The 15,695-nt window shown below is 31.3% G+C and overlaps 1 protein-coding gene across 1 annotated transcript in view; it reads right to left on the reverse strand.

Moving 5' to 3' along the window:
* LOC129947664 (myogenesis-regulating glycosidase) overlaps nt 1–15,695 on the reverse strand; it is an 86,084-nt gene that overhangs the window by 55,124 nt on the left and 15,265 nt on the right. Inside the window, exon 2 of the mRNA XM_056058296.1 lies at nt 5,973–6,633. Within this exon, the coding sequence (XP_055914271.1) occupies nt 5,973–6,323 (351 nt within the window). The 5' untranslated portion in view covers nt 6,324–6,633. The remainder of the gene's footprint in view (nt 1–5,972; nt 6,634–15,695) is intronic.

The following is a 15,695-nucleotide window of genomic DNA, read 5'->3' on the forward strand; positions in this document are numbered from 1 at the left end:
TCTTTAAGGCCATACCTTAAATAAAATTTGTATATGATAATTTGGTCACTTTGTGATTTATTTTCTTCTTTATTTATATTGAACTATAAAAAGTGTTCTACTTTCTGTTTTTGTTGATTTTTGATCTTTTTTAATCATCTTTTTCAAAAATCACATAAAGAAGAATTTTTAGAAAACAAAAAAAATTACGAATTTGTAAATAAATCAAATATCTTTTCTTTTAAACAAAAAAAAGCTGATATAGTACGAGTAAAAAATATTGTGCTCAAAATTCGCTTTGAAATTTGTATAAGAGAGTACTGCAAAAGTTGTACACCAGTTCGTATACACATTTTTGTTTAAGTTAAAAAAATGATTCCATTTTCGTTCCAGCACAAATTTTCGTCGGATGCAGAACTAGCCTAAGTCACAATATCAATATTTTTTGGGGGTGCACACTTAAGGCATACAAATGTGTAAACTTAGAGCGAATGATAACACGATCTGTTTTTAAGACCCTGTCAAAGCTTCAACCAAAATCGATTTGTAAGAACTATGTAAACAAACATTTTAAGTCTGAAAAAATTGTATTCATATTGATAATTTTAACTTTACTCTGTTGTTGCATACCAATTGTTCGTAAAGGAAAGATATAGTATTAGATAACTGCTATTTTTTCTAAAAGCTACCCACAGAAATGCCATCCTAACCATTTGGAAATGCCAAAAATGTATGCTAAAATAGTAGTCTAAGAAACGGCAGCATATTTTGGGAGTGAAGTAATAACCAAAAATCCTTCTATCAAATTTGACCGTCTGGAAGGAATTTTTTAAGCCGAAAGTAGGAAAGTTTTATGGCTGAAACACAAACACGCTTCAGCTTCGCCTGACGTTTACGAGTTTAGCCATGGCAATTCAATGCATGCTATCACAATGAAGTTTTGACCTTACGTTTCTTTTGACAATCGTAAGGAAAATAACGTAATTTGACTCCAAACGGAAGCTCTAGCTCAAATTAGCTGAAAATTTGCTTTGTCTGACAGCTCAACAGCTGTTTTTGCTTTTGGAGGGATAACCATTGGTTATTAGAACAAGTTAAAAGGCATAAGTTATTGAAATATACATAGAATAACTACACATGAATACAATAATTATTTCTTGAAAACGTTTTATTTTTGTAGAACAGAAAATGAGTTTCGAAGAACTCCTCATACGGCGTTTTTTTTAGTTAAGAGCAGAGCTCGAACTGTCAAAAAAAATAATTGTGTTTCTTTTTTAGCTCTTATCGTTCAGAGTTTCAAATTCGTGTTTATTTTTTAGTTCTGAACATATTCAGAGCGCGCTCTGTGAGCTCAGAACAAAATAAACAGAGTTAACGGAGTAAAATGCTGAACACAGACAATTTAATATTTGAAAACCGGGAAATTAAAAACAATTATCGTCCAAAACAATAAAAATGGCGGAAAAGGCTGGTCGCTCTAGTGCAGAAGGTAAGAAAATTTAGAAATAACTAATTGCATATAGTTTAGTACTCAAGTTGTTTCATAATTCAATCAGAGAGATCTGAACATACTCTCAGTAGTTCAGAACTCAACTCTACATTACTCTGTTAGCTCAAGCTCTGCTCAGTGCTCAGCTCTGAATTAAAAAAAAAAAACGATTGAAGAACTTCGTATATTGAGCTCCTGGACGCACCATCGTCTTCTTGCTCCATGAGCTGAACGTACCCCCGATAGGCTGTGTTAGTTACTTCCGCTATATATTCAATTCGTTCGGTTTCAAAATAATATCTTTTACTGCACGAAATATCAAAACAAACTTTTGAGAAAAAATAACAGCTGCTAATGACAGAAGTGTCATTTTAGAATTGTCATTCAAAGCAACCTCGAAGCAGGCACACCGTAACGCAGTTGAAGCCGAATCTGAAGCATGTTTGTGTTTCAGCCATTAAATAGTTTGAATTTTAAAAATTTCAAAGATCTTCACTTTTCCCTTTTTGAAAAAAATTCAAAATTTTCAAATTATTTTTTTTAAATTTAATTCAATTTATGATGTTAGATTTTTTCAAGAAAAGTGTTTTGACATAGGAAAACATGGATTATGGTTTTAAGTTGAAAAATGCAATAACAAAAGGCGTTAACCTAAACGTCTTCGACACACATTTTTGTAATCAAGGGCAGTTTTCTGATATTTTGATATCCGATTTTTTGGTAAATCATTCTTTTGGCTATACCTTATAAAGACAAATTTATTGGGTTTTAAAGTTGGAAAAATGAATTTTCTAAAGCTTAAAATGCGGCTGGCAAACACAAGGATTTATGTAAAAAATCTTAGATACACATACATGTTTGTAACCAGGAGTTTTTTTTTTATTTTTTGATATATAACTCATGTGATTATCATTTCGATAAATTGTAAGAATGCGCACTAGGTTCTAGGTCTTTAAGTTGACTGAGAAAACCCTACCAACGCAAAGCGGTGCTGCATAAAAGAACGAGAGCTGCTCACGAGCTCTAATAGCAGAAGAGGCGAGAGCAACACCGACTTATCAGAAGGAAAAAAGAGAGGCCATGAGAAGCGTGCGGTCGAAGATGTTGAGAGGTTTAAAAGCTGGAATGAAGTTCGAAAGTTTTATGAACAAATGAAACGAAATTCACAGGTACATAAACCTAGAACCAAAGTCTGCAAAGACGAAATTGGAAACATCATTGTGGAACCGCAGTCAATGCTGAGGATATGTAAGGACCACTTCTGCAGACTTTAAAACGGCGATGACGAACCGAATTCCGTTGTCAGGCAGGATGATCCATTGAACATAGACGACGAAAGCCAACAGTCCCGTCCTCCCGACTTAGACGAAGAAAAGATTGCCATACCTAAGCTGAAGTCTAATAAAGCCGCTGGAGCGGATGGCTTGAATGCCGAGCTCTTTTAAGCAGCTGGAGATAAGTTGGTTAGGAGCATGCACCAACTTATCTGTAAGATATGGTCTGAAGAAACCATGCGCGATGAATGGAACCTCAGTATTGTTTGCCCGATCCTGAAAAAATTAGACCCTCTAAACTACACCAACTATAGAGGAATCAGTCTACTTAACATCGCCTATACAATCTTCTCTGCCGTAATATGTGAACGTCTAAAGCCAATCGTCAACAACCTGATAGGTCCTTATCAGTGTACTTTTAGACCAGGAAAGTCCACAGTTGATCAAATATTCACATTACGGCAGATCCAGGGAAAAAAAACCAAGAACACCAAATCGACACCCACCACCTTTTCATCGATTTCAAGGCCGCATATGACAGCATCTACAGGGACGAGCTGTATAGAGCCAAATTCGTCCGTTTGTGCAGGATGAACATGGAGATTTCACGATGCTCCATAAAGGTTGGAAACAACTTAACAGAACCTTTCGATGTCAAAAAAGGTTTTAGACAAGGTGATGCGCTGTCATAGAATTTTTTTAACATCGTGCTTAAAAGAATAGTGCAGAGCCCGCACGTCAACTCTAGATTCACTTTCTTTCAAAAGTCTGTCCAATTACTAACATATTCTGATGACATTGACATAATCGGAAATAACTCAGCGTGATGTCAATTGGGCTTTTGTGAGTATTGAGGCAGAGGTGGCAAAAATGGGTTTAACGGTTAATGAGGGCAAAACAAAGTACATGCTGTCGTCTAGAAAGGACATACAACACCGACGTTTTGGTCAAAACGTCACCATCGACAGACGTAACTTTGTGGTAATCAAGGACTTCGTCTACCTAAGCTCCGCTGTAAACGCAGAAAATAACACCAGCCCTGAGATCAAACGCAGAATAACTCTTTTTAACCTCTGTTTCTTTGGACTAAGAAAGCAATTGAGTGGTAAAGTCCTCTCTCGAGGGACCAAAGTGTTGCTATATAAGACCTTTATAATCCCCGACCTGCTATACGGTGCAGAAGCATGTACTATAACAAAAGCGGATGAAAGCACCTTGGATCGGTTCGAGAGAAAAGTTCTTCGTGTGATCTACGGTCCCGTTTGCATCGAAAGGGAGTGGAGGAGAAGATGGAACGACGAGCCGTACAGGGACGTAGACTTAGCCAGAATATAAAAGTCCAACGACTAAGATGTCTGGGTCACGTAGAGCTCATGGACACCAATGCTCCGGCCCGGAAAGTCTTTGAATCCAGACCCACAGGACAGGTCAGTAGAGGAAGACCGCGGATCAGGTGGCGCGCACAAGTGGAATGTGACCTCGCACAACTTGGAGCGCGAAATTGGAGACATCTAGCTAGGGACAGGTAAGTAAGTATAGGTGGCTGGATAATGACAAGATCTGGAATCATAGATTAAACACTCACTTCTCAGGAGAGTTATAAACCTTTCAGGGCATAAACTTTCAGGGATCTATGTTCATTGATCTAAGATTTTGCAATAACTAAATCAATCGCCAGCTCAGTTACCAAACCTAACAACGCAATATAATGGTTAAGTTCACTTCACAGTTTGCAAAACTAAACTACTTTTGTGTTGGCGTGGAACGTCTTTTTCCGCAAGCAATCGAAAACGTATACGTTGATGTAGAATAGCTGATATTTTTGCTGCTGTATCCCGACGCAACTAGGAATTCCGATTCTTTGTATATTTTAGGAATAAAACATCCTTAAAATGACATTTACCCCTATTTTTGCACAAGGACTTTGGTGTTAAGGTTAATTTAATACAATAACTCCAGTATTTTAATAACCAGAAAATGCATCAAAATGATTCGAATTCATTGAACAATTTTCTTCAGTGATGAGGCACGTTTTCATATCAGAATCTACATTATAAATTAATAACTACAATTTTCATATTTGGGCGGTGTGTTTGGTCAAAATTTTATGATTTCTTATGGCGGTTATTGGAAGATACAGACGACGTTTATTCTTAACAAGATGGCAACGCTACGTGCCACACAACCCTCAAAGCAATGGTCGTGATATTTCTCGAAAAGTTGAGCATAATTATGCACCTTAAGACTATTTTTGCTCTTCAAAATCGATTTAAGATGTTAAATGGAATTCGTGAAGCTATCGAAGAGCTACAGCCGCAAGTGCACGAATTTAGCAATTTCATGAAAAAGATAAGGTAATTTTTCTTTAAAAACAATTGTTTTTCCAATATCAAAATGAAACCTCTTATCGATAAATCCTGAAAAATGCCTGTTTATGTATGTGTATATAATAAATAAAGCAAATCTTTTTTTATTCCCCAAACACATCCCAATTAATATCTTTTCCTAATAAGCCCGTCGAAAGAGTATTTCTTCTTTGGGGTCAAAAGTGCTTAGAAACCGAGTAGATTTATAAAAATTTAAATTTGTGCATATCAATTTTCAACTGTGTTACTGCTTAAATTCAAGTAGATTATTTTTCTAATTTATTTGGGATTGTTATGGGATTTTTACCTACAAATTTTGTCACATTGGGAACCTTAAAATAAATCGATTCTTATTGTGAAACACGGAGATAGACAACATTACTCGCACACAGGAATGGTTGAGAGTTGAAGAAACAGACTGTTGCGCTACCCAATTTATTTTTAATGTGAGACATAAACTTACACAGGTCGAAAAATGGAATTGGTTAAAAGTCTTACCAATGTAAGACAATCACTGTTGTTTGATCTATAAGATTGGTATTTTACTGTGTCAACAATCTATATTTTTGGTAAATATTGACAAGTTGATAATTAGTATCAAAATAACTCCTCTTCACAATTATCAAACTTACTGATAGATGTTCGATGAGGTAATCCCCAGTCCTCTGTTTTTTTATCAGAGATGTCTTATCATTAAATTGACTAAAGTGTTCACCCACTTCAAAAATATAGATACATTATCTCCCTGAGTGATGATATACTTTGACAACTTAAACAAACCTTTAAAATTTTTGATATCACCAAATTAAATCACTTATGGATGGAATTTACTCACAAAGGAAACAAAATTAGAATGTTACTTACACTTTGACATGCGCTCCCGCTGTTGAGTCCATCACTCTCTTGGAACTGCTGCAAACGCTCCAAGTCCAAGCCCGTTGGCATTGAAATCGAATTCTTTCGCAAGTTCCTTCGTCTCTGTCCAACAGCTGCTGAATCTTCTTCGTCTGCACGAATTGTTGTCACAATTGGTCCCTCAGTTTCCGGTGAAGTGTCCGTGATATTAATGATAATATCCGTGTTTTGAATTTGATTTTCGCCATCATCAACCACGCTGACACTGGGATCCTGATCGGCGTAGGGAATAGTACTATCATTATCATCAAAAGCTTCTACCCGAATAATTGGCACTGCATTGTAAGTTGGGTTACTCATTTTGGCGCACGATCCAAGCTACAGATGCAGTCTTTTAATTCATTGCTCCTGCCAAACAATTAAGCAACCGACCTGGGATGGACACGAACGCGGACGGGAGGGATTTCACGAACGACACGACGACAACGGCAACAGCACACGTTGAACAAGTTGAATCACCCTGCATATATAAATTCCGTGTGATACTGCGGAGCTTCTAATGATGATGACAAATCGTGAGAAGTGAAATCTGATTTATATTGATTCACCGAAACATTTTAATAATTCATCACAAAAATGTCATAATTCCACTTGTTGAATAAGTACAAGCCTGTTTGGAAATATAAAAACACTTATTTTAGCAAATTTTCAAAAACCATAAACATCAGAAACACCAAAACAGAAAAAAAAACAAATAACAAACAAAATTAAGCACATTCAAAAGGTACAAGTACGAGTATGTCTTTGATGGTATAAAATTTTAATTTAATGCGCGGGTTATTTTGAAAATTTGTATCCCTGGGATTGATTTGGTATGTCAAAAAATTGGTAGAGCGGCGCAGCGCCGGCAATGATGAAAAATCATATGTGTTGGGAAATCCAAAAGCAAAAAAGAGCGAACACGAGCACGAGGAGCTAGAAGCGCTAGCAAACGCGCGCTACGAACAAAATGCCACACATCCGCGTACTGAAAACTCTGAGAGGTTTTTGAATTGTTCAATCTCAATAATAAGTATGTTCTCCAATAGCATATTCATAGGTACGTTGGGTCGTTCGTCAAGCCGCACTACCATAGCCATCGCCATGCTATGCCAGCCCGATTCGGCCGATTGTTTGTTAAAATAGAATCTCTTTTGAGTTAGCTATTTTTATGAAAAATAAGACAATTTTCAAAATCATCATCTGTTGCATGAAAAGCATCACAAAAAAAAGAAATAAGAAAATGTTGATCATTTCGCTTAGCTCACGACTAAGACAAGATGTCGCTATATAGTCATCGTCCTATGAGTCAAAAAAACATTAGAATTTAATTTTCTACTGCTAATTTTGAATAAAGTCTAAGAGGTTAAGTTGCAAAAACGTATTATGAAATAAAAATCTGAAATTCACAATTACCTGTTAGCTAGCTAAGATTTTCAATTAAACAAAATTTCCAAAACAAATAAATTCATCAGAAATGTGAGGCTTTAAAGAATTTCCATTTATAAATGTTAAGTTATCTTACTGTTAATTTTTGACTCTGACAGCTGGTAAATGATTAACGTCAAGAATTAAAATGAAATTACAAAATGACAGCTGTTAGTTTTGACCAAATACTTTATAAGAATGTAAATTAGAAGGTGATAATGGCATGATGATGTTTTTTGACATTGATCAATTCTTCTGATACTGTTTGAATTCTTTCTATCAAAAAAACATTTTAAATCAGTATTTCAATCCAAACCTGCATTATATTTGAACCGCTTCTAAGACGAGATCATTGAGGCGAGATTGTGTATTTTGTACCGGAATTTTCTGAGAGTCTCGTCTGCCTTTTCGAGTTTTATATTCTTTTTCTAGGTATAGAAGACAAGCGTCTAAGCTTCTCGTTAAATAAAATCAAATTGAACTTATACAATCAAAACATTTAATTTTCGGTTTGGATTAGCAATATTAAAACTATTGGCCTTAATTGAAGAATGGCTACGATTTCGATGTAAAAAGAAACTTTAAAAAATTTGATTTTTCAAATGTTATTAGTACTTGCTTGTGAAAGAATATTATATGTGGTTGTCAACTTCCATGTCAGGATGGCAATACTTGCGAATAGCAAGGATGACTATGATTAAGATAACATTTAAATGAGAATACATTAAAGCAAAACTACCGATGAAACAACTGACGTGAACAAAGCGAGACCAAGACCTAGACGAAGCTCAGTTATAATAAGATCGATACCGAGACGAGACTGAAAGTTTTCGACTTATGATAACCTCGTCTTGTCTTGTTTCATGGCCAACTCTAGATAGCGTTTTTCTAATAAAAAATTTCATTAATGTCGTGGGAGCTTTTAAATAAATAGATAAATCAAATATCCAATGAATCGAAATACCTATAAGACGCAACTTAGTTTCTTAGACTATTCATTATTTTATTATTAAAACTGCTACATAAATGATTGTATTTAATTTTTTTTCTTAAAATTTAAACGATACAAATTTTATTATTTTCTAAAATAAAAATAAAAGAAAATTGGACAAAGGATAATTATTCATTCATTCAGGTGTATGTAAAATAAGAAAAACTGCTTTAGAAAAGCACTTTTGAATCTCAATCATTCATTTAAACGGGTGTTTCAAATGATAAGTCGCCGGTTGAATTATTTTTGTCTTAATTGTACAAAAGTTCTAAAGTTTAAACAACAACAACAATAATATAGTTCTTTATCTATAACGGCAATAGGACAAAACAATCAAAGTTTATAAATAATAAACTATAATACTAGTAGAGTAAAATACTACCAATAATGTTGTTATAAATAAATACTACATTCAAATTAAACACACTTAACTTTAAGCTTTTAACTCTTTTGATTTTTTAAACAAGCATTGTCAATATCAAGGGAAAATCTTTAATATACGAATATTAAAACTTTTGTTTTTTTTAAACAAAATAAGAACTTTTAAATTATTAAAAGGCTTTTTGGAACGAGTTTTATTAACTTAGCTTAGGAAGTTATTGTTATAGGTCCGCTTTGTCAATTGAAAATTTTGACATTTCTCTACGTTTGAAGGTTCTTAGAGTCAATATAAAAGTATTTTGCAACGAAAAAAAACGTTTCTCTAGTTAAATTTTGAGAAAATCGAATTGACAGTTTTTTTTATAAAAAATAAAAACCTAAGAAAAACATTATTCAAAGTTTTTAATAACTGAATTTCGACTCAAACATCTTTTCAAAAATTTGAGATTATGTCTTCCAAATAATTTTAAATTATAAAAAAAATTGTTTTCTACATTTGGTAAAAAATGTTGGTAAAAATTGTCTCCGACTCGAACAGCTTTTCAAAAATTAAAAATATTGTCTTCAAACTTTTTTATTTCACAGAAAATATTCTTTTTTTACGCAAATTTGGTTAAAATTGATGTTCCGTTGTCAAATTATTTTCATTCATCCAATTTGTAAAAATTTAAGAAATGCTACTAAAATTGGTAAACATTTGTTTTGGACTAAAAATCAATTTAATAAAACTAGATTTTCAAACTAAACTATTTCTTTATATGAAATATATTGTTAGTGATTTTTAAATTTTAAAGAATAATTCAACTAACAACTTTTTTAACCCAACACGAAAATCTACAAAATTTAAAGCAAGACAAATCAACAGACAGGATGGGAAGTTATTGATGTGGGTCGCATCCCAGCCTCTTTTTTTGTTATGGATTTATCGCCTAGATTTAATTAAGTAAACAATTTTAATTCCCCTCTCCACTTAGTCAAATTAAAAAATACATGTTAAAAATTGTCTTTAGAAAATGTGATCTTGGAAGTTCCTCACATTTAAAAGAATTCTTGTAAAAATAGTCAATCTAGAAAACAAAAAATCCTTAAACCATCTTCTTGTTTTGGTTTATAACTTTACCTGTTCATACTACCTTAAAGGCTAAGTTATTTTTATTTTACCGGAGTATATTAAAAACATTATTGCCGTATTTAGTAATATCCTCTACCTCCTATTAAGTGGATGTGATTGCTAAAAGAAACAAAAATGGTGTTAAATGATTAAACGAAATGTTCGATTTTGACTTTTCTTAATCTGAATCTAAATTTTGGGCCATTTTTAGCAGTTTTCCAAAATATTCCTCGTTAAACTAGATCACAAAATCAAAATAATTGTAAACTAAATGTTGTTGAGGTAATATCTGGAAAATTATATCTAGCATGTACGTATAATACATTAAGGTTAGTCAAATTAAATGTAAATACAAATTTTGTTTAACTAAACTTGGGTTTCAAAAATTTAAGACAAGATTCGAATTTGCTCTGTCGACAAACCTTAAAAAAACACTTTGACATTTTACAATTTTTCGAAAGGGTTTCGAGAGACCGAAGCATTTCTACTGTTGATGTCAAAAAATTAATACAAGTTTAGCTCACAGTTCGGAAATTTAAATTAGGTTATAGGTAAAATTTATGTATTTGAAAAATTGATGGTAAATTGAATTCTGGCAATAATTCTGATACACTTTTTTCATATAGAAGAGGAATCATTCTGATTTATACTTAAAAAAAGAGGCTGGGATGCGACCCACACTGATAGCTTCCCATCCCGTCTGTCGATTTGTAGATAGGTTCATAGTTTGTAGGTTTTCGTGTTGGGTTAAAAAAACTGTCAGTTGTATTATTCTTCATATAGAGAAATAGTTTAGTTTGAAAATCTAGTTTTGTTGAATAGATTTTTAGTCGAAAACAAATTTTTACAAAATTTTAGTACCATTTCTTATAAGTTTACAAATTGAATAAATTAAATTAATTTGAGAGATATCCATTTTTAACAACATTGAGTAATGCTCTTTAGGTTTTTATTAAAAAAAAAAAACCGTCAATTTGATTTTTTTCAAAATTGTACCGAATGTTGAAAGCGTTATTCTTCGTTGTACAAAATTGTTTTGGAGATTAAATCATTTATTTTGAACATTTCTAGCGCATTTTAGATTTTCCTGATTTACAAGATTTTAATGGGACTGGGTCGAAATGCTGTATTTTAAAATACTGTATGGTCAAAATTCTGTATGGTCAATATTCTGTATTTCAAAATACTGTACATTTAAAACACTGTGTCTCAAAATGCTGGATTGTCAAAATACTGTATCTCATGATACTGTATAATATTTTAAGTTTTGATAGATCAATTAGTTTGTTGCAATTGTTCATTATGATAAAAACAAATTATGTACACATGTGGGAGAGATACAAATAACTAAGAAGAAGAAAATGAGAAAAAGAAAATAAATTATTAAATAATTTTCAGAGACGTATAAATTATTATCATAAGTTAATAAGTTATTGTTGAAGGGAGTATATTGGAACATTATGCTAATCAAAAAATAATGAAGCTTTGTTAAAAAAAAGTGCTCACTTTTTTTACATTGTCAAAATGATTTTTATTTTTTAACCACGGCATTTTGAAAAGCCGAATTTTGAGATACAGAATTTTTAGATAATATTTTAAACAAATTATTTTAGTAATATCCTCGACCTCCTATAAAGTGGATGTTGTTAGTGAAATAAACACAAATGGTCTTAAATGATTAAACGAAACATTCGATTTTGACTTTTCTCAATCTGAATCTATATCTACATACATTTTAGTCCATTTTCAGCACTTTTCCAAATTATTTTCCAATCACCCTCACTCTGCTTAAAATTCCTCGTTAAACTAGATCACAAAATCAAAATAATTGTAGACTAAAATATATTGTAAAGGTAATATCTGGAAAATTATATCTAGCATGTATTGACATACATTAGGGTTGGTCAAATTAAATGTAATTTAAAGTGAATTTTCTGACTCTTAGCTTAGGTTTCCTAAATTTAAGACAAGAATCAAATTTTCTCTGTCGACAAATCTAAATAAATCAATTTGGGTTTCGAGAGTTTAATCCATTTTAAATGTTAAACCATACGTCAAAAATAATAAAAGTTAGGCTCACATGTGAACAATTTTAATTATATGGTATCAATTAAATTAAGTGTTCAAAAATTGACAACAAATTGAATTTCGATCTTAATTTCAATACATTTTTTTAAGAGAAGAGAAGACAAATCATCAATATTAATGCTTAAATACAGATATTTATACATCGATGAATTTAATTTTCTGTAATAATAGAATTTGTAAGGATATTTCATTCGGCATTTTAGATTTCTGACTCATAAGATTTTGATGTTTAACAAATTTTGGACTTCCCTTAGAAAGTAATTATAATCGGAAAACTAAAATTGTTGACATTCCTCGGCGTTTCAAGATTCCTAGAATCTAAATAAAAAGTTTTAAGACAGATGTCTGGTGTTTGCGTAAGTACTGCGTACATTAGGAGTACCGTTTTTCGTCAGCCATATCTGAAAAACAATGGAGACATTGACTTCAAATATATTTTGTTTTACAAATAATAACATCAAAAGATGCAAAAAGGATCTTAGAAGAATTGGGTGGGTAGTTTGTTTTTAATATAATAATTTTAATAAATAGTTAAAAACTTGGTACAGCCCACATTTTTGTATTATACAGGGTTCGGCAAAAAAACTCCCGTATTTTTAGACGTTTATAAAGATAAAATAGACGCTATTTAAAGATAAAATAGTATTCCGGGTACGGATAGATAGAGGTCTACGTGCCGTTTTTAGTAATCATAATGGCGTGGCACGGTGAGCAGCACGCATTTGTCGTAGAGGCATATATCCGTAATGTTTGTTCTGCAGAGCTGTTTGTGAAGATATTCTTCAAAACATTCCCTTTGATGCTGTTTTAATTTCGTCTGATGAGGCCCATTTCTATTTATCGGGTAATGTAAATAAACAAAATTTCCGATACTGGGCAACAGAAAACACACAAGAAATTCATCAACGACCACTTCACAGCCCTTATGTGACAGCTTGGTGTGCTGTTGCTGAATTTTTTCGAAGAAAATGAGCAAAAATGTACGTTTACGTACGATCGATAATGTCACATGATTGAGTTGAGACCTTCCTCCAACCAAACTTAAATCAGTTAACTAGGAACCACAAAGAAGTCTGGTTTCAACAAGATGGATATGGGAGATCTTTTTGCCGGACCCTCTACTACATTTGTTTTAATTCAAAAAAAATTACACTCCGATAAAAATTATATCCCCACCAATACATTTTCATTCATCAAAGAATTATGTCTTTAACGTCTGGTAAAATAGTTTTCTTACAAAAATAAAAATGAATACTACTAAAAGTTGGTCCAAATTGATATTCGTTTAGACTATCTTAAAAAAAGAAAGATATATGATTTAATCTTACAAAAACATTTTACCTAACATTTAGTACTATTTATAAAAAAAAATACAACTGTCAATTTTATAAAAAATTAAAATCATTTTATTGGAAACAAAAACTTTCAAAACATGTTACTAAAGACGGTTAAAATTAGTTTTCAACTAAAAACCTCGGAAACAAGAAGACAATTTCAATTTATATTGGAAAAACAACATTTAAAGCTCAGTTTAAGTTAAACGTGTTGTCCATCAGGTCTATTTTTGTCTGTCCTAATTTAAAGAGCTAAATTAAAGATTTAACTCTCAACCAAAAACCGTATCTTAAAGTAAAAATGGTCGACAAGGTTTTGTTTTCGGAAATCAAATTGCACTTTTCAAATGGTTTTTGGTAAAATACATGCATTTATATCTGACTTAAAAATTCCTCCATCCGTAAGGTTTTGGTATTAAAAAAAAACACATTTTTTAGGCTATCTTTATGCGTAATGTATATTTTCTTAAACAAAATTCTTTATGGTTTTCCAAATCAAGAAACCCCTTTTTGAATATTCAGTTGAAATATTTTTAGTATTTAATTAAATGTCAGAATAATCTTCATAAATCGTTAGAGCTTTCATGTTTAAAATTATTCTTGAAGTAACGCTGAATCATTCCTGCTAAGACGGTTATCAACAAAAAAGCAAAATGGTTTGAAACTAATTTTTGTTCGTCGTGTAATAAATATATTAAGCTTTTGAATTATATTAAATTATATTTATACCTTTTTTTAAAATGGGATATTTTGAATTTGAATAGGTAGTTAAATTCATAGTTCTGATTCGAAATAACCATTCAAAATTAACTCAAAAACTTAATTTTCAGACCTATAAAAGATTTAAATTTAAGGTTTACTCAAAACCTCAAATGGAAGAAAATAAAGACTCATAACTTAAGAGAATTTCCAGAAACTTAGAACGATACTAAAATGAATTAAACTGTATGTAGAAGACAAAGATGTGGTCTTTGCAACATCATCACACAATCTATTTTTAAGGGATATGTTGGTTTGTTGTGCTTTAACTTAGCCCAAAAACACCGTTTTTATTTGTCTTAACCATTTTTAATGTTGCATATTTTAAAAATCAATCTCAAGATAAAAGTCAAAATATCAATTCAAATATTTATTTCATTTATTTGACGTACCCTAATGTAAAAATATGCTAATTTAAAATGTTCAGATCATATTTTATCAGAGTGGGAACAAATTAATTGTAACTTAATGCTCAGCTTCAATGTAATTATATATTTTTTCTTACATTGTTATTATAATACATTTATAAAATGAGAAATTTCAAAACAAAAATAAATATTTATGTATATTCACAGTTGCCATCGATCATTTAAGCCAAGAGTCAGGTTTAAAAATGTTTTGTTAATGAAGATAAGATACGTTAATTACTTATATTAACTGTGACATGTTGCTGACGTAAAAGGTATTTAAAATTACATTATTATAAACAGTGTAAATGGAATTTATTACTTTTTAATATTTTGTTTGTTTTATTTCGGAGATTTGTTAAAAAAATAAAAAATCCAGTTTTGCTCATCATCGATCGTTTTAATTGCTTGCTGATTATATTTTCATTGGTAAATTAAATGTAAAAAAACATAATGATGTCAATATTGTTTGAAGAACTTTTTTTAGGAAAGGTGTGACAACATTTAAATTTAATGACAAACAAAACATTTAACTTTATGTAAAGCTGTAAACAAAAATAATGTCCAAGATTATTTTTTGTTGAAGGGTACGAAAAGATGATAACATATAAATTATGTGCTTATGTCGTGTCGTATTGTAAATGAGGCAGGTAGCCATAGTCGTTATGAATAAATTTTCAATTTTCATGTTCCTACTTTATTCCATAATTAAATCTTTAAGCTTGGTCCACAAATGTTTATTTTTATCTGATGGAAAAATCGATTACATTTTTTTCGTATAGCTTAAAGAAAATATTGACTGTCGCTGAACAATTTTTGTTTGTGTAAAACTAAAATATCCAATATTGTTGCAAAATCAACTTTATGTATAAAAATATAATGAGCTGGTTATTATTTATGACATGTCTTATATTTTTTACATTTATTACTATACGACAGTTAAAGCTAAAATGTGTATTTTTTAATATTTAAAAACGAATTTTGCCTGTACTTTAAAATGATTTTACTAGACTTTATGAAGGAAAGTAATTCTAACTTTGTCAACAAAAGTTGCATTGAAAGAACAACGTATTAAAAGAATTAAGAAGATGACTTAACCTTCTAATACTTTTCTACAAAAAACTCAACGAAAACAAAATTATTATGAATTTATTTTTGTCTTACACCAATATACGAGTATGTAGATATGTATGT

Source organism: Eupeodes corollae, chromosome 2 (genome assembly GCF_945859685.1).
Source record: "Eupeodes corollae chromosome 2, idEupCoro1.1, whole genome shotgun sequence".
Classification (NCBI taxonomy): domain Eukaryota; kingdom Metazoa; phylum Arthropoda; class Insecta; order Diptera; family Syrphidae; genus Eupeodes; species Eupeodes corollae.